Source organism: Calypte anna, chromosome 28 (genome assembly GCF_003957555.1).
Source record: "Calypte anna isolate BGI_N300 chromosome 28, bCalAnn1_v1.p, whole genome shotgun sequence".
In the NCBI taxonomy this organism is placed as follows: domain Eukaryota; kingdom Metazoa; phylum Chordata; class Aves; order Apodiformes; family Trochilidae; genus Calypte; species Calypte anna.
Genome location: NC_044273.1, coordinates 4,127,502 through 4,144,894, shown reverse-complemented (window position 1 = coordinate 4,144,894; position 17,393 = coordinate 4,127,502). Strand labels below are relative to the sequence as shown.

The following is a 17,393-nucleotide window of genomic DNA, read 5'->3' as shown; positions in this document are numbered from 1 at the left end:
AGAGATGAGAATGTGTCCTGCAAGACGCCTTCTGAAACCCCCCTGCATCCTGCAGCATCCCCTCTGCATCCCTACAGCACACCACATCCCTCCCTTCTCCTGATTCCCTTCTCCTCCCTTCCAGACCGCTGATCGGGTCGCTACCGGTACCGGTGCTGAGCCTCCGCCTCAGGAGCTACTCCCGCCACGGCGCTCGAACTGCCGGAAGCGGCGGAGACGGTGTCCGGGCGGGTTCCGGTGCGTGTGAGGGGGGCGGGAAGAGGTGGGGGGGGGGGGGCAGGGCCGGTGGTGCCTCCGCCGCCGCCGCCGCCTCCTCCGTGCGCGGTGACGCAGAGCGCCCGGAGCGCGGTGACGGTGTCGGGGGGGGGGGGGGAGGGGGGCGGGGGGAGACGAGGGGTGAAGGGGGGGCGCGCGCTGGTGCCCGACTCGCAACATGGCGGCGGGGGGCGGAGGCGGGCGGGGGGGCAGCGCCCCGCGATGGGGCAGCGGCGGCGGCCGAGCTGCGGGGCAAGAGAAGCTGCCGGTACATGTGAGTGAGGAGACGGCCTCGGCCGGAGCCGGTATCGCCGGGATTCGTCCCTTCCCCCTCCTCCCCGGTGAAGGGCCGCTCCCCGCCGCCCTCGACCCGCTCCCCCCCACCACCCCGCTTTTCCTCCGCTTCCTTCTCCTCCCCGCCGCCACCACCATCCCCGGGATGGCTCTGCCCGAACGAGCCCTCTCCGCGTCGCTGAACGAGCGTTCGGTGCCTGTCTCCTCCGCCGCGACTGCGGGGGGGGGGTTCGGTGATTACCCCCGCCCTCCTCCACCGGCACCGTGAGCCCCTCCCGGCCTCTTTCCACCTCTCCTTTATACCGCTTCCCCCCTCCCCATCCCGGTACCGCAGTCATTCTCCCCGGGGGGCCTGGTGCCCTCTCCCCGGTACCGCGCTCCGGTGCGGTGCCACCCATCACCAGCACCCCGGTTCCGCCTTTCCCAAACCCGCGGTGTCCCCCCGGGGCCTCCCCTGTGCCCCTCCCCGGTCCTGTGGGGCTCCCCCCCCGGGGCCTGTTGCCATCTCCCTCAGTGCCATGGGATGCTCCTGCTCCCATCCTGGGGGCATGGGGTGCCCCAGAGACTCTTCCACCTTTCTGGGCTTCACCCCTCGTTTTTTTCCCCAGGTTGAGGATGCACTTTCTTACCTGGACCAGGTGAAGATCCGCTTCGGCAGCGACCCTGCCACTTACAATGGATTCCTGGAGATCATGAAAGAGTTCAAGAGTCAGAGGTAAAGCCCAGAGCTGCTCCAGGACCTCCTTGTCCTTGGCAGAGTCCCCCAAAGACCTTTCCACCTCCACACACAGACACACATAGGCCACCCTGCTGACTTGTCCCCCCCACTGCTGCAATCACTAGACACTGGAGGGTCTCTGTCCATCATATACCAGAGGCAAAATCCACATGAAAAGACAAATCTATTTGTACTTTCTGCTCTGAAATGCAAATCTGGAAAATAAGTGAAGAAATTTGAATGCAGAGCCTCTCCATCCCCTGCCAGCCCCAGAGGTGATGGCTGTCTTGCCTGTTTTGGGTAACCTGCTCACTCCTATCTCCTCTCTGTGGACAACACTCCCAGTATGAGGTGTGTTGGATGGTGGTCATTAGCTCAGGCTAACCCTAAACTTAAGGTTCCCAAACTTGCTTGTTGATAAATTGTGACTCTTAAGAAGCCAGATGCTCCAGAAACCTCAGTAATTTGCTGGGCTTAACTTGTGTTTCTGATTTGGACACAAGTAACAAACTCTTCTTGATTTTAGCATTGACACACCTGGAGTAATCCGACGTGTTTCCCAGCTATTCCATGAGCATCCTGACCTCATTGTAGGATTCAATGCTTTCCTCCCTCTGGGCTACAGGATAGAAATTCCAAAGAATGGGAAGTTGAGTATACAGTCACCTCTGAACAGTCAGGTAGGTTATAGAGCTTATACTCTCCAAGTAAATTGTGCTACGTGTCACCAGACACATCTCTGGTACAGCTCAGGCTACCTAGATTTACCTGTATTGGGTGTTGCTGAAGTTTTTATATGGTTTTCAGTCTCTGATAAAGGGTGTAATATAAACTGAAATATTTATTCTCAAACCAGTTGTTAGTTTAGCTTGCACAGAATTAAATTCCTGCAGGAAGTGCCACTGCAACTCCAAATACTTCAGGAGGGTTTGATAACTGAAATTGTAATTAGCTGGATAGACTACCTTAGAGTCTCACTGTGTGGTGTCTGTAGTGACATTCCAAAAAGAGATTCTGAAAGAATCATCACATTTCCAGTCTTCCAGTGGGAAATGTGTTCAGGCAACAGGCAAAACCTGCTTCCTGGGATTGCTACAGGACTGGTAACATCCTGCAAGGAAAGGCAGCTGCTGCAATACAGATTGGCCTCTGCTGCTTTGTTGTTGTGGCTGTGGGGGCTGAAACAGAGCTATTACCTGCATTCTGCTGATAAACTTGTGGTTTAACTAATTAGTAGCAGTAAATGCCTTTTAAGAGATCAGTTTCCTTAGATCTCTCAGTTCCTTAGAAATTTAGCATCTTTAAGAGCCTTCTGTTTGAATGTTTCTTAAATCTCTCAGTTCCTTTGAAACAAAGCAGTGGGAACAGAAACAGCAGTGAATATTTTTTAATTCCCCCTCTCCAGTGTAGTGGATAAGGTGGTGAGAGTCAACACCAGTAAGGAGTCAGATGGTTCATCACCCAGATTTGACTTACAGGATATTTTTGAAACTGATGGTGCTAATAAATGAGGTGGGGAAATTTACTGGCTAATTAAATTTTTTTTTTTTTTTTTTTTATTCTTTTTTTTTAAATTTTTCTTCACAGAGTAATCTTTTTTAGCTAAACAGCTTGAAAATCCCAACACTAGGCTGTTGTTGAACTTGCACTGCTGTTTCTGTACAAGTCACTGTCTGTCTCTCGTGCCACCAGGTGACCTCTGAGCCCGTCCCCAATGCTCTCCCTGGCAGTGGGCTGTTGTTGCATTACTCCCAAGAGAATTCACACAATCACAGTGACTGCTCTGAGGAGTTCAGGCAACAGCTTCCATACAAAGAAGATAAATCTCAAATTTCTCTGGAGTCTGATTCTGTGGAGTTCAATAATGCAATCAGTTACGTGAACAAGATCAAAACGCGTTTCCTTGACCACCCAGAAATTTACAGATCCTTTTTAGAAATTCTTCATACTTACCAGGTAAAAACTCTTCCATATAGGTGGTTGGGGGTTTGCACTGTAACTGTTTGAGTAGTTATTGTCAAAGGCAATGTCTCTATTAAACAGGCTTATGCAGTTCTGAAGCACTCATCTTTGTCCAACAGATATCCACACGAAATGATAGAAGTGTGAAAACTGAAGAACTTTCCAGGGTCTGAGGTTTAAAGTGGTTCTATCTAGATCTGTCTTTACTAAACTTTGGTTGATTTAGTGATAATCTGTGTGAATATAAGTTGTGTAGCATAAGGTTTTTGGCTGAGCTGATGCATTTCCTTGCAGAGTGAGGCCTGTTCTGGACTTAACAGCTGTGTGTATCTTTTCAGAAAGAACAGCTGAACACTAAAGGCCGACCCTTCCGAGGCATGTCAGAGGAAGAAGTGTTTACTGAAGTAGCAAATCTGTTCAGGGGACAGGAGGATCTGCTTTCTGAGTTTGGACAGTTCCTTCCAGAAGCTAAAAGGTCTTTGGTATGTGTGTGCTTAGAACAAGGCAGAATACTGAATACTCTGGTTTTATGTAGAAGACATACAGAAGCTTTAGGAATGCAAAATAATTATGGAAAAAACATACAGCCTGTAGATGAACTTGGAAATTTTGCCAAACAGGTGACTTAACCACGTGCTCTCTCTCCTGTTCTGATCTATAGGAGCCTCTACCTGTGCTAATTGAGAGGACAACACTAAAATAATTGTTTATTTACTTCAGTTCACAGGCAATGGACCATGTGAAGTCAACAGTGTCCAGAAAACTGAGCATGAGAAGAATCTGGAACATAGCAAAAAACGATCCAGACCACTGTTACTGCGTCCTGTTTCTGGCCCAGCAAAGGTATCTTTTAACAACCAAAAATTCAGAATAACCTGATACTACTTGTTGTGGTTAGATAATTGCATAGATAAAGCTGTAATGAGTAGTGCCTTTGAGGTATATAAGTGTTGGGTAGAAGAAACAAAACTTTATGTTATGTTGAAACAATAATTACTGTAGAAGGGAATTTAAAAAGGATGCTTAAACATGTGTGGTAACATGCTGAGTACTAAACTAAGTATTGACCCTGGAAAGGGACAGTTCAGTCCTACAAAGAAATCTTTCTTTGGAATTCTTTCTGAAGTGATCCTTTTTGTTGTTTGTTCTTCCTAGCTGGGAGTCATCTGATGGTGGTTGCTGTGACACAGCAATGGTAGATCAGTGGTTGGGAAACAAAGAGTTTCAGCCTTTGCAGAGAGCTGTTAGGTATCAGCAAAGTGGAATTTGGGAGCATTTGAGTCACAGCATTCTAAGTATAACTGCTTTTTCTTTTCACAGAAGAAAATGAAACTGCGAGGTACCAAAGATCTGTCAGTAGCAACAGTGGGAAAATATGGAACACTGCAAGAGTTTTCCTTCTTTGACAAGGTCAGTATTTGGCCTGTTCTCACCTCCTGTGGACTTATTTTCAGCCATTTATGGGGTTATTAATAGTTTCCTATACAATCCATGTGTCACTACTTAGTAATCCCCTGCCTTTTCAAGTGACAGAGAGAGACAGACCAAGAAAAGAGAAAATAGGAGGGTGTGGAAGATAGAAACTGATAATTAACTTTTTCCTGAATGCTTGTCTCTTAAAAACATGGGGTTTTATTATTTGTCAGTGTGTTTCCTCATGGTACCTTCTGTAGTTACTAGGTTATTGTTTTAAACAGGGCATTTTTGTGCATATACTCTCTTTTTACATTGCAGTGTAGACAGAGGTTTGTCACTTTATCCATGGGTCAGGCTTACATAGAGTATGAACTAAATAAAAGTGGTGTTCAGGTGATCTGATCATTTCTCTCCAAACTGTGCTTTAGGTGCGTAGGGTGCTAAAGAGTCAGGAAGTCTATGAAAATTTTCTTCGTTGCATTGCTCTCTTCAACCAGGAGCTGGTCTCTGGCTCTGAGTTGCTCCAGCTAGTTACACCATTTTTAGGGTAAGTTACTGACTGCTTTCTCACTGTGTTACTTTTTGGTAGATGTTATGAACCTTGTTACTCAAGATTTGAGTTGAACTTCAGAAATATCTTCTAGGTAGCATGCAGGAAACTGAGAGCTAAAAAGAGGAGCAATAAAATCTGCATCTTTTAACATATCTACACAGCTCTTAAAGAGCATTTTGGGGAAGGTATTTTCCTCTGTCTGTGCATCCATTTGAAAGCCTCAGAAGCAGCAGGGTACCTGATGTTACACTAAATCATTGTGGGCAGAGAATCTCATAAATTCTGGAAGGTGTTTTTTATTCACACTCCCTGTTCTCATCTCAAAATATAATACAGATGTAAACATGAAATTTCAGCAGATCTGTGAAAAGAATAAATAGTTTTAGCTCTGTTGTGAGCCTTTTGTGCTGTTTGGCTTCCAACAGAAGAGGGAGAGTCCCACAGTGAGGATCAGTGACTCCTCAGTAGTTAAGGGGAGTATTAAATGGAGTTGTGAAGGGAAATTCTTTTCCTACCATAAGTAAAAAAACCCCATTAAGTAATTCAGAGAGAATGGTGGCAGAGGTAAAGTGTCAGTAAAAGATTTCTCACTGTAATGCTAATTTTTTTTAGATTTCCTCCCTCCCTTTCATACTGCACATTAACCACCTGAAAACTGTCAGGAAGAAATAACAAAAACTTTGTGTTTTTTAAGGAAATTCCCAGAACTCTTCGCACAGTTTAAGTCCTTTCTTGGTGTGAAAGAACTTTCATTTGCTTCTCCACTGAGTGACAGATCTGGGGATGGGATGAGTCGGGAAATTGATTATGCTTCCTGCAAACGTATCGGATCCAGTTACCGGGCTCTCCCAAAAACCTACCAGCAGCCCAAGTGCAGTGGAAGAACAGCCATTTGCAAGGAGGTACTTTGGGATCAACCTTTCCAGTCCCTCAACACGTACATAACATGTAGTTAATGCTACAGCTTCTGTGTGTGAATTCCGCTCTTTAATGAGTTAGCCAGCTTTAATTAGACAGCCATTTTTCATCCATTTTACTGGAATTAGAGTGTCCACATGCATTATACTAGTTGTATCTAACCCCATCTCAAATTGTGTCTCTCAGGCCAAAGTATTTTGAGTGTGTGCATGCACAAGTTAATTCCTACAGACAGAAAAGAATATTCAGTACCCTGGAATTAATTTTCTGGCTGTGGAGACCAATACAGCTTTTTAGAAACAGTTTTTCTCCTGAAACAGATAAAAGATGGTGAGGCAGTGTCTTAGGCACTGAGAAAAGGCACCTCAGCAGAGGTGCTCCCACCTCTTGCTGGTGTGGGCAGCTCTGCCTTGTTCAGTGAAAGCTGCAGATTACTGAAGAGTGACTCTGTGTGAGCAGTCATGACAGTGACTCCTGAACTTGGTCTGAAAGTTTCAATGGAAACTCAGGGAAGAACTGTGCAAAAAATAAAACAGAGAAGTTATCAGAACAACTCTGGGCTCACTCTGTTCAATGTCATGTCTTGGCACTGTTGCAGGTATTAAATGATACCTGGGTTTCATTTCCATCCTGGTCTGAAGACTCCACTTTTGTCAGCTCCAAGAAGACTCCTTATGAGGAGCAGTTGCACCGCTGTGAAGATGAGCGGTTTGAGGTACCTCTGCTCTCTGCTGAGCTTCCTTTCTGCCCTCTGCCTTTTCAGAAAGCAAAACTTGTAGCTGTGAGGATTTTGAGTGAATTAATTGACAGTGAATTACTTGAAGTTCTATTAGTGTTTGTTGGTTCAAGCTAGAGTGCTAGTGTTTTCTACTTCCTTGGAGTCTAATAGTTCTTTCTAGCCACGAGTGCAGTTCTAAAAGGCATGTTACCTTTGGGAGAAGTGGTGGCTGTTTGTTTTCCAGTAAGAAACCTTGCTGATGCTTCCTAGCTCCACCCAGTGGGGCTGGAATGCCTGCCACAAACCCGACGCTGCTGGTCTCCATTTTTCTGCTATTCCTGTTCTTAAATTGTGTCTTTTGGGAACTCATTTTTAACAGTTGGATGTTGTCTTGGAGACCAATTTGGCCACAATACGTGTGCTGGAGAGTGTGCAGAAGAAATTGTCTCGACTGACTCAGGAAGATCAGGAGAAATTTCGGCTGGATGATTGCTTGGGAGGAACATCAGAAGTGATCCAGCGCAGGGCCATCTATCGTATCTATGGTGATAAAGCACCAGAGATCATTGAAAGCCTTAAGAAAAACCCAGTCACTGCAGTTCCTGTTGTTCTGAAGAGGTAATTCCCCTTTTCCTGTGTTCACCTTAAGAAGCTGACACAGAATTTCAAAAGCATTTTTCAACAACTGTTTTTGGAGATGGTCTTTCAAATGATAACTCCTCTTCAGTGGTGAGGTGTTTTCAAAGCTGTTTACTGCTTCCAGGAGTACAGAAAGGTTTTTAGTGCCTCACAGTTGGCAACATTAAAAATGCTTTGCTTGTATTTCTGTGGTTGTCCTTTTGAACTGAAGCAGCTGATGCATTTCTGCAGGTTGAAAGCAAAAGAGGAGGAGTGGCGGGAGGCCCAGCAAGGCTTCAACAAGATTTGGAGGGAGCAGTATGAGAAAGCCTACTTGAAGTCACTCGACCACCAGGCTGTCAACTTCAAACAAAATGACACCAAAGCTTTGCGCTCCAAGAGCTTGCTGAATGAAATTGAGAGTGTCTATGATGAGGTGTGTGTGTGCTGGTAAAGAATCCATCCTCTGTGTCCTTCCCTTGTAGTGTTATCTAGATGCTGACATAGCACCTGGGACCGTGGTGAAGTGGTAGTGCTCTGAGGAGTTCTCAGGCAACAATGCCCATCCCAAGCATAGTGTTAATACTGGCTTATTTCTTCTGGCAGGAATGGCTCTTGAGCATGGATTGGAAGGATCTTTATCTATTTGTCTCTTGATTACAGCATCAGGAGCAGCATTCAGAGGGGAGAAGTTCATCCACAAACGAGCCTCATCTTATCTTTATCTATGAAGATAAGCAGATTTTGGAAGATGCAGCCTCTCTTATCAGCTATTATGTAAAAAGACAGCCTACAATCCAAAAGGAGGATCAAGCCACCATCCGGCAGATAGTGCATCACTTCATACCTGAGCTGTTTTTCTCTCAGCCCCCTGAGCACAGTATTTCTGAAGAATCAACAGATGAGGACAGAGAAAACCATCAAGGGCAGAACCTGGATACTCCTGAGCTACGGAAAAAACACGTGCCTGGGCCTCCAAGCAGCCCTTTGGAGATGAAAGCAACCTTCTGTGACGTGACAGCTGCTGAGCCCCACAACACTCTGGATGATGTTTACAGCCTGTTCTTTGTCAATAACAATTGGTATTTCTTCCTCCGCCTTCACCAGACTCTGTGCTCAAGGCTCCTAAAGATTTATCGCCAAGCTCAGAAGCAGCTGCTAGAATATAGGACTGAAAAAGAGAGAGAAAAACTCCTGTGTGAGGGAAGAAAGGAAAAAACCAATGATCCAGCCATGGAACTAAGACTGAAGCAACCAAGTAAGGATCATCTGAGACACAGTCTGTTCTTAGTGCTCTGGTTGCTGGTTGATTTTATGTATCTGAACAACTGAGACCAGCAGGAAAGTCTCTAAGGAATGTAGAGGTGCCAACCTCTCTGTTTGTGATCATCTTAGCAAATCACTGTGTTTGTGGTTTGTAGATAAAGCTAATTTAACATATGCAAATTTGTAATTTATCTTCTGAGGGCTCTCCTGTAGTTCATAGAGACTTCACACAGTCCCCTGCTCTCAGATGTTCTCAGGCATCTCATTCTATTTATTAATCTGTTACTTGGACTTAAACTGTAAATGTCTCTGCCACAAAATAATTAAGTAACCCAGGCAGTCATGGAGAAGGTGAGATGAAAGGTGAGATGTTACAGTCTGTCAGCACTCCCTGCAGAGAACTGTCTGTCCTCAGCATGTTCTGGGTACTGAGTTTCATGGTTCTTAAGCAGTGTTGTCCCTTCTTGACTGCACTTTCTCCCCATGCAGGTGAGGTGGAACTGGAGGAGTACTACCCTGCCTTCCTGGATATGGTGAGGAGTCTGCTGGATGGGAATATTGACCCAACACAGTATGAGGACACTCTGAGGGAGATGTTCACTATCCATGCCTATATTGGCTTTACCATGGACAAACTGGTGCAGAATATTGTTCGTCAGGTGACTAAGTTGATGGTTGTGCTGTGTGTTTGGGGGGCTGCACATCTCCCTTCTATAGACAGAGGTTTCTCACAGTACCCTGTGGTGCAAGGACTCACTAAGTGTTAAGCAAATTCATAGCAAAGTTACCAGTGAGATAGTTCAGCTTCAGCACAGGGACCACCTTAGGGGATTTACTCTTTGTGGCCTTTTCCAACATGTTTTAAGTTCCCATCTTCAAAATTCTGCCATTCCCAAAATACATCTAAGGCAAAAAAACCACAACCCAACCCAGTACAGTCCTTTTTACCAAACCTGTCTTCTGCTTGTAGTTTTGTTACAGTTAAGGAACATCAGCCCCACACTCTTCTCTGTTCCTTTTATTGCAAAGTAATGAAAAAGAATGAAATGTGCAAAGTCTCCAGAGAGTTAAAGCTTTGGGACTTGGTCTGAGGTGTGATGCTGTGCTGAGTTTTGTGCTCCTTTCATAATACACTAGAGATAACTCTTACTGACTAAATTCCCCCTTTTTTTACTGGAAGCTTCATCATCTAGTGAGTGATGACATCTGCTTGAAGGTTGTTGAGCTCTACTTGAACGAGAGGAAGCGAGGTGCTGCTGGAGGTAACTTATCCTCTAGGTGTGTCCGGGCAGCAAAGGAAACAAGTTATCAGTGGAAGGCTGAACGTTGCATGGCAGATGAGAACTGCTTCAAGGTAAGAACTTGAGGCCAGAGAACTTCATAAACTTGACTTTCACACTTTACCTGGGAGAAGTGAGTTTAAAGCTCCAAGGCCACAATGGTGAGAGAGAGCAGCATGGAGAGAAGTTACCAGAACCAGAGTAAAGCCAGTGAAGTGGCATACTGGCTCTCTGAAAATTGGTCTCCAAGCTCATACTTGTTGTTCAAGTGACTTGGGAACATTCAGCATCATAGTAAACCCATGTGGCCAATACTTGTGTCTGTAACTTTATTACAGGTGATGTTTCTTCAGCGGAAAGGACAGGTGATCATGACCATTGAGCTTCTGGATACAGAAGAGACACAGACAGAAGATCCAGTGGAGGTCCAGGTAATATCACAGTGAACATGGAGTCTTCTGTACCACAGACAGAGCAGGTGTCTGACATTAGTTTTCCTGCTTTCTTGTTCCAAACTGTGAGACTTTGCCAGGAGAAGTTTCCCTGGGAGGTGGGATTACATCTGGGGCTGTGGTCATTGACAGAAATGGGGCTGTTAAGCAAAAGAGTTTCAACAGAAATCAGCTTCATTGAAAAGAAGCTTGGAAATAAATTAGTTCTGTGCAGTGGTGTTTGTCTCAATGAGAAAGAAATCTGACTTGAAATTGGTCTCCTTTGTGTAGCACCTGGCCAACTACATGGAGCAGTACGTTGGGGTGGAAGGAGCTCCAAACAACCAGAATGATGGCTTCTTACTGAAACCAGTCTTTCTGCAAAGGTGAGCATGCTCCCTCTCCTGAGTCACACTGCAGCAGCTGCTGCTGCTTCATCTCTGCACATGTGGCAGGGATTTTAGGTGATGTGCAGATCTAGAGAAACGTGCTCATCTTTGAGGTCCAAAGGGGCTGTTGGAGTGCAGTACACTGTGTAAGAATGCTGGAGAAAAAATCTACAGCAACTGCACTGAGGCTTGTTCATGAAATTGTGTTTAAAATGGAGTGGGACTGTCTCAGCAGCCCTTTCTGGGAGGGATTTGCAGTCTTAATGTGTTCCCACATCGTTAAATATTTGTGTATGGAATCCTGGAGAAAACCTGAAAGCTAAATGTGGAAATACAAATTTAATCCTTGTGCTGTCAGCTAGCTTAAGAGAACAGATAGCCAAGCATGACACATGCTTCTTGATCCTTCTTTTGTTCTAGAAACCTCAAGAAGTTTCGCAAGTGGCAGTGCAAGCAAGTGAGAGCTCTGCGGAGTGAAGTGAAGAGCTCCTGGAAGAGGCTGATTGGGGTGGAAAGTGCCTGCAACGTGGACTGCAGGTTCAAGCTCAACACCCACAAAATGATGTTCATTATGAACTCAGAGGATTACATGTACAGGAAGGGAGCTCTCTGCAGAGCCAAGCAGGTACGTCTCCTATCCCTCTCCCCCACGGCTCAGGCAGTAGCAGAGGTTGAGGATGTGAGCCGAAAGACAGGTACTGATAAGAAGTCTTGTGGCTGAATTCCTGCAAACTACACCCAGAAAGAAGTTACTGCTCTGTGTTGGATGAAACATGGAGGAGAGCTGGTAAATGCTCTGTACTTTGGTTTAGTTTAGCAGCCTTTTCTTTGCTGTGCAGATTTTAAGGGGCAGTGGCAGACATTCAGAAACAGAGATCTTTAAGTGCAGGTATGCAGCTTCCTGTTTGCTGTTTGTGTTGTAAAGTAGGCACATCTCAGAAGCACAAGTGGTGGTGAGGGTTTTGGCTTCTTCCCCAGAAACCTCTCTTTGATCTTTCCTGTCTTGCTTTCAGGTCCAGCCCATGGTGCTGCTGAAGCATCACCAGCAGTTTGAAGAGTGGCACAATCGGTGGCTCGAAGAGAATGTGACCATGGAGGCTGTTGATGTAGTTCAAGACTGGCTAATGGGAGATGAAGATGAGGAGATGGTGCCCTGTAAAACAACCTGTGAGACAGTGAATGTCCACGGGGTCCCAGTGAACAGATACAGAGTTCAGTACAGTCGCCGTCCAGCTTCACCATGACCAGAGGATTGTTCCTGGGACCAAGAGAAGTAGGAGCTGATGAAACACATTTACTCTCAGAATAGTGGTGGGAATGCAATGTATGTATTAATGATATTTATCCAAACAGCATTTTACTTTGGATTATGGTGTATTATCTGTGGCATAGACTTGTCTCCTTGCAGTGTAATCCTCCAGCCATCATGAAGAGACTTTTCAAAAGCTTTATGGGAAGAGGGCTCTCGGCATTGCCACCCAATTTTTAGTGTAGGGCTTTGAATCGTTTCTGGCTTAGAGACATTTACCTTCCTCTGCCAGAGGGGAGAAGCAGTTTCCTTGCTGGAGGCCACGGCTGTCCAGCCAGAACTGGAAGGTTGAATGAGGGAGTCAGGCTCTGGGTGAACCACCACCAGTGGCTTTGTTGGAGAGCTGGAGCTGGGCTGGTGTTTGAGCAGATGCTAGCAGCTGCTTCCACTTTGAAGGGTTAAATGTTGCCTATCTTCCTGAACTGAGACCATCTTGGAGCCTGCAGAACTCTTCAGTGAAACCGTCCAGTGCCAACAGAGCTGAGAGCACCCGGCACAGATCCCTCACCCAGCTCTGAGCTGCTTCATTATCCACCCCTGCTAATAAGGCAATGAATGCAGTTTTAATTATTTGTGACTGGTGCTCTGGGGAGAAAAATGCCAAAACTGAGAGAAGGGTGAACATACTAAACACTCACGCTCTCACTTATCAACCAAGTATTTTGGAGCATGAACTGGAGCTCCCTGAGCTGCAGTCTGCAGCACCATCTGCAGCACAAGGCAGCCCTGGCCCCCAGCTACCCCCCAGCAGATGTGCACAGGATCCCATCACCGTGCTTTGTTATCTCAGCATCTGCTCCAGCCTCTGCCTTCTCAGCTCTGGAGCTGCTTGGAGCATGTGCTTGGGGAGGAATTATCCATTTTGCATGTTGATTGACAGCCTCGGGAGACAGGAGCCTCACTTTCCTTTGTGCATGCCCGGACTCCGTGGTTCTGCTGGGCTGTAGCACTTCAGGAGCAGCAGCAGATGGAGCTCACGCAGCACAGTGGCTGAGTTTTGTCCCAAATACTTCCCTGTTCCTGCTGGGTCAGCACAGATGCTGGAATTGCAGTGACACATGGAAATCTGTAATGAGCAGTGCTGGAGGATCCAGCCACAGCCATCACAGACAAGCTTTTCCACTGAATCATCTGTACTTCTATCTAAGCTTTTTTTTTTTTTTTGAAATGAATCCTAACAAAAAATCTCCCCTGAACCATGCAGAAGGCTACATAAATTGTCTGACTTTATTGAAAAAATCTAAAAGTTCAGTTGTGTCTGTCCTGCAGCCCCACTGTGACTTCATTCTTGTTTTCCAGGGGCCAAGGGCAAGCACACTGTCCATGAAGTGTGTTACAAACATCATGTCTGGAGGCAGATCCAGCCTCCTTGCAGCTCTGCTTCCATGTTTTTTCCTGGCTTTTGGGGTAATAACCCCTCCACCCCCAATATTTTTTGTGGCTTTGATTTTTAGGTTATAATGTCTGCCAGCCCTAAGTAGAAGCCTGTAGGATTTGTCCTGGGTTATTTCCACTGTACAACATTTGATTTTGCAATTGTCTCACTTGACAGTAGAAAAATTGGCCTTTGGGGTATGTTTAATAGAAAACTGTACTGAACTCTTTTGTCTTTTTTGCAAAATAATCTGTAGAAGGGAAGGAGGGAGGCCACTCTCTGGCATTTGTGGCCACTTGCACAACCACTGCCCAGCAGAGGACTTTTCATCAAGAACTCATGTTCTCCTTGTCTAGGTCTCTGTTAAATTTTGGTTGCTGAAATGATCTGAATGTTCTTTCCCTGTGCTTGTGACAAAAGCCACCAACCACGTGTGGGCTGGGTGGAGGAGCAGGGGGGACAAGCTCAGAGAAATCCTCCTGTAAAAATTTCTGTAAAGCACAGAAATCCCCTTTTTGCTTCCAGATGGCTCAACAAAATACACTTCAGTCCTGTTCACCTCTCTGCTGCCCTCCAGCAGACATGACAACTGTGCCAAATTTTACAGTTTTATGATACAGTAAAATGTTTACTAGAAAATAGGTTGCAATCGTGGCTTAAAATGCATTTGATTCCAAGTGTACCAAGGTTCTAAAGCGCCCGCGTGCCGTCCTCTTCCATCTCCCCCTTTTTAAGTGTACTTCAGGTATTTCTAAGCATCCTTATTTTGTAAACCTTAATTTATAATCTAAACAGATGAAGACAAAGCCCTTTCCAGTGCTCGGCTCAAAAATGATAGTAGCAAAGGATGTGAATGGAATGAGCAGGCAGTGCAGGTTTGGGAGTGGCTTGCCAATGTCTGACCCGCTGTCTATCTGCTAGCACAACCTTGAGTCAAGAGTTTGTACTGCCATTTCTTTTTGAAGGATCTTTACTTTTGGGCTTATAATTGCTTTGCCAGCTCTTTGAATGTAGGTTTGGTTTGGGGTTGGTTTTTTTTTGTTGTTTTTAATATTTATTTGCACATTCAAGTATAATAAAATATTGGTTTTAAAAAGCCCACACCTCTCACTTGGTTGAAATTAATTTTCTGACAATTTCATAGAATTTTTCATAGAATTGGCTGGGTTGGAAGGGACCTCAGAGATCATCAAGTCCAACCCTTGATCCACTCCTGCTGCAGTTCCCAGCCCATGGCACTCAGTGCCACATCCAGGCTCTTTGGAAAGATCTCCAGACACGGAGAATCCACTCCTTCCCTGGGCAGCCCATTCCAATGCCTGATCACCCTCTCCAGAAAGAAATTCTTTCTCATCTCCAACCTAAACCTCCCCTGGCACAACTTGAGACCCTGCCCTCTTGTCTTGCTGAGAGTTGCCTGGGAAAAGAGACCACAAGAGACAAGCCCCAGACTTGATTGTCTTGCACCTGAAACTGGATTTTAAGTGGTAGAAAAAATGCAAAGGTGGATGAATGTTGCAAGACAAACATCTCTTAGGTTATGGCACTCCGAGATCCAACCGGTGTTCCAGCAGAAGTGCACAAATGGTGCTCTGAGTCTGTTGCCCTCAGGACTGGTCAGCCTGGCTTGGTGCTACTGCTCCAAATTCAACCAACCTCTCCACTGGCTTGCTGAGGAATGAGCTGAGCCTGTCCTTCAAGCCTCACCTTTTATTGGCCCCCTAATCTTGCTCATGTGCAGTTGGGGCTCTCCCTAATCAGGCACAGGTGGGCTTAACACAAGCTCATGCCCACTCCCTGGTAATTAGTGGCACCTGGTTGCCTCATTTCACTACAGCTGAACTTCTCTTCAAGGCAGCCTGCAGATGACTGAGAGCAAAGGCCCACGTCCAGCCAAGAGCAGGGGAGGCCATGGGGTGGCACAGTTGCTCCATGAAGAAATAGGTTTAAAAAAAAAATAATAACCAACACACATCTCATTTTGCAGCTTGGTTTGTTTCTCACAGCACCTTTGCCATAAGAGGTGCGGTGCAAAAATAGGGTCCAGGCCTGTCCCCCAAGTGCTTGCATGCTTAAAGACAACAGACATGCAACTGATCCAGTTCTGAAACCCAGAAGCACATCTGCTCCAGGTTAAGACAAGACAACTGCAACCAGGAAAATAACCCTCCACCTGCCTTTCCTTCCACCTCCCCCCTGATTCATGGGGAATAACATGTTTAACTGTACCTCCTGTGGAGCCCTGCACACCAAACGAATGTGCAGATTTTTTTGCAAATGAAGCTGTGATGCTGTGACCCAGATCTGATAGGAGTTTCCTTTACATCATTCTCAGCACTTCTGTTGCCATAACAAAAGGAGACTCTGCTCTCTCTGCAGCCTGCTGCTTGCTCACAGGGAAACAAACTTGTTCTCCCAACAACAAGCCTCTGATGCATGAACTGCATGGAATAATTCCATTAAAACGATGGTGGTGGTGTCTCAGAGGACACAACCATTTTATTTGTCTTCTTACAGAGAGCTTGGACTTGTCACAAAGAGGACATTCCCTGCACCCGAGGGGAGGGACACCCAGAGCTGACATCACCCACGAGCAGTTGGAGATCTCAGCATGTGGACAGCTTTGGCAATGGCAAAGACAGCCAGCTTTAAAATACCCTTCAGGTTTGCAGGGTGGAATAACAACTAATGGTTTTCTAATTTAAATTAAGAATGGCTAAAGGGAGTACCCTAACTCAGTAGTTAACAATTCAGGTCTTTTTTTTCTTTTTTCCCTCCATGTGTTTCCATATCACAGAGAGAAAGGTGGGGATGTGAACCCAGGAGAGGTCATCTAGAAATGGGTTGAATTCTTCCTGCTTTAGCCATTCCTCAGGATTAGAATCAAGTAACTCAACCACAGTGAAGCCATGCTCTACCTTTACCTTTCCCTCATCAAAATTAAGGACTAAATTGAAGTCTAGCAATTAGAAACCATACCTGTGCTAAAGGGTGAATCCAAAACGGATCATCTGAGCCCTAGTGCTGAAAAAGGATGGTACTGTCTCTGTCAGGCAAGACAGCCCCTACCCTGGTGTCATCTGGGTGAGAAAGAACCAAAAGGAGCTAATCCAGAACACAGAGTTGCAGTGATGCTAATAAACTTCAAATATACCCCCAAAATGGCTTCTTGTGGACTTCCTAAATGCTGAAGTGAACACTTGAATAAAGCAGAAGAGAAAAAAAAAACTGTCTCCTCAGAGGTATTACACCAGCATGAGGCTTACAAATGAGCCAACAGTGAGCACAAGCCAGCAGTGTGCCCAGGTGGCCAAGAAGGCCAATGGCATCCTGGGCTGGCTCAGGAACAGTGTGGCCAGGAGGTCCAGGGAAGGGATTCTGCCCCTGTGCTCAGCCCTGGTGAGGCCACAGCTTGAGTCCTGTGTCCAGTTCTGGGCCCCTCAGCTCAGGAAGGAGATTGAGGTGCTGGAGCAGGTCCAGAGAAGAGCAAGGAGGCTGTGAAGGGATCCAGCAGAATTCCTGTGAGGAAGGGCTGAGGGAGCTGGGGGTGTTGAGGCTGGAGAAGAGGAGGCTCAGGGGAGACCTCATCACTCTCTCCAACTCCCTGAAAGGAGGTTGGAGCCAGGGGGGGGTTGGGCTCTTTTCCCAGGCAACTCTCAGCAAGACAAGAGGGCAGGGTCTCAAGTTGTGCCAGGGGAGGTTTAGGTTGGAGATGAGAAAGAATTTCTTTCTGGAGAGGGTGATCAGGCATTGGAATGGGCTGCCCAGGGAAGTAGTGGATTCTCCGTGTCTGGAGATCTTTCCAAAGAGCCTGGATGTGGCACTGAGTGCCATGGGCTGGGAACTGCAGCAGGAGTGGATCAAGGGTTGGACTTGATGATCTCTGAGGTC

The 17,393-nt window shown here is 46.1% G+C and overlaps 1 protein-coding gene across 1 annotated transcript; it reads left to right on the top strand.

Moving 5' to 3' along the window:
* Positions 1-445: 445 nt before the first annotated feature.
* Positions 446-14,601, top strand: SIN3B (SIN3 transcription regulator family member B). Its single transcript, XM_030466197.1, has 19 exons — positions 446-529; positions 1,158-1,264; positions 1,794-1,947; positions 2,960-3,223; positions 3,568-3,711; positions 3,950-4,072; positions 4,550-4,639; positions 5,074-5,192; positions 5,893-6,100; positions 6,715-6,831; positions 7,214-7,452; positions 7,705-7,888; positions 8,116-8,710; positions 9,208-9,377; positions 9,899-10,072; positions 10,337-10,429; positions 10,721-10,815; positions 11,239-11,443; positions 11,832-14,601. Exons 2-19 carry the CDS (start codon positions 1,242-1,244, stop codon positions 12,060-12,062), a joined length of 3,228 nt encoding a protein of 1,075 aa, XP_030322057.1. The 5' UTR covers positions 446-529; positions 1,158-1,241; the 3' UTR covers positions 12,063-14,601.
* Positions 14,602-17,393: the final 2,792 nt, after the last annotated feature.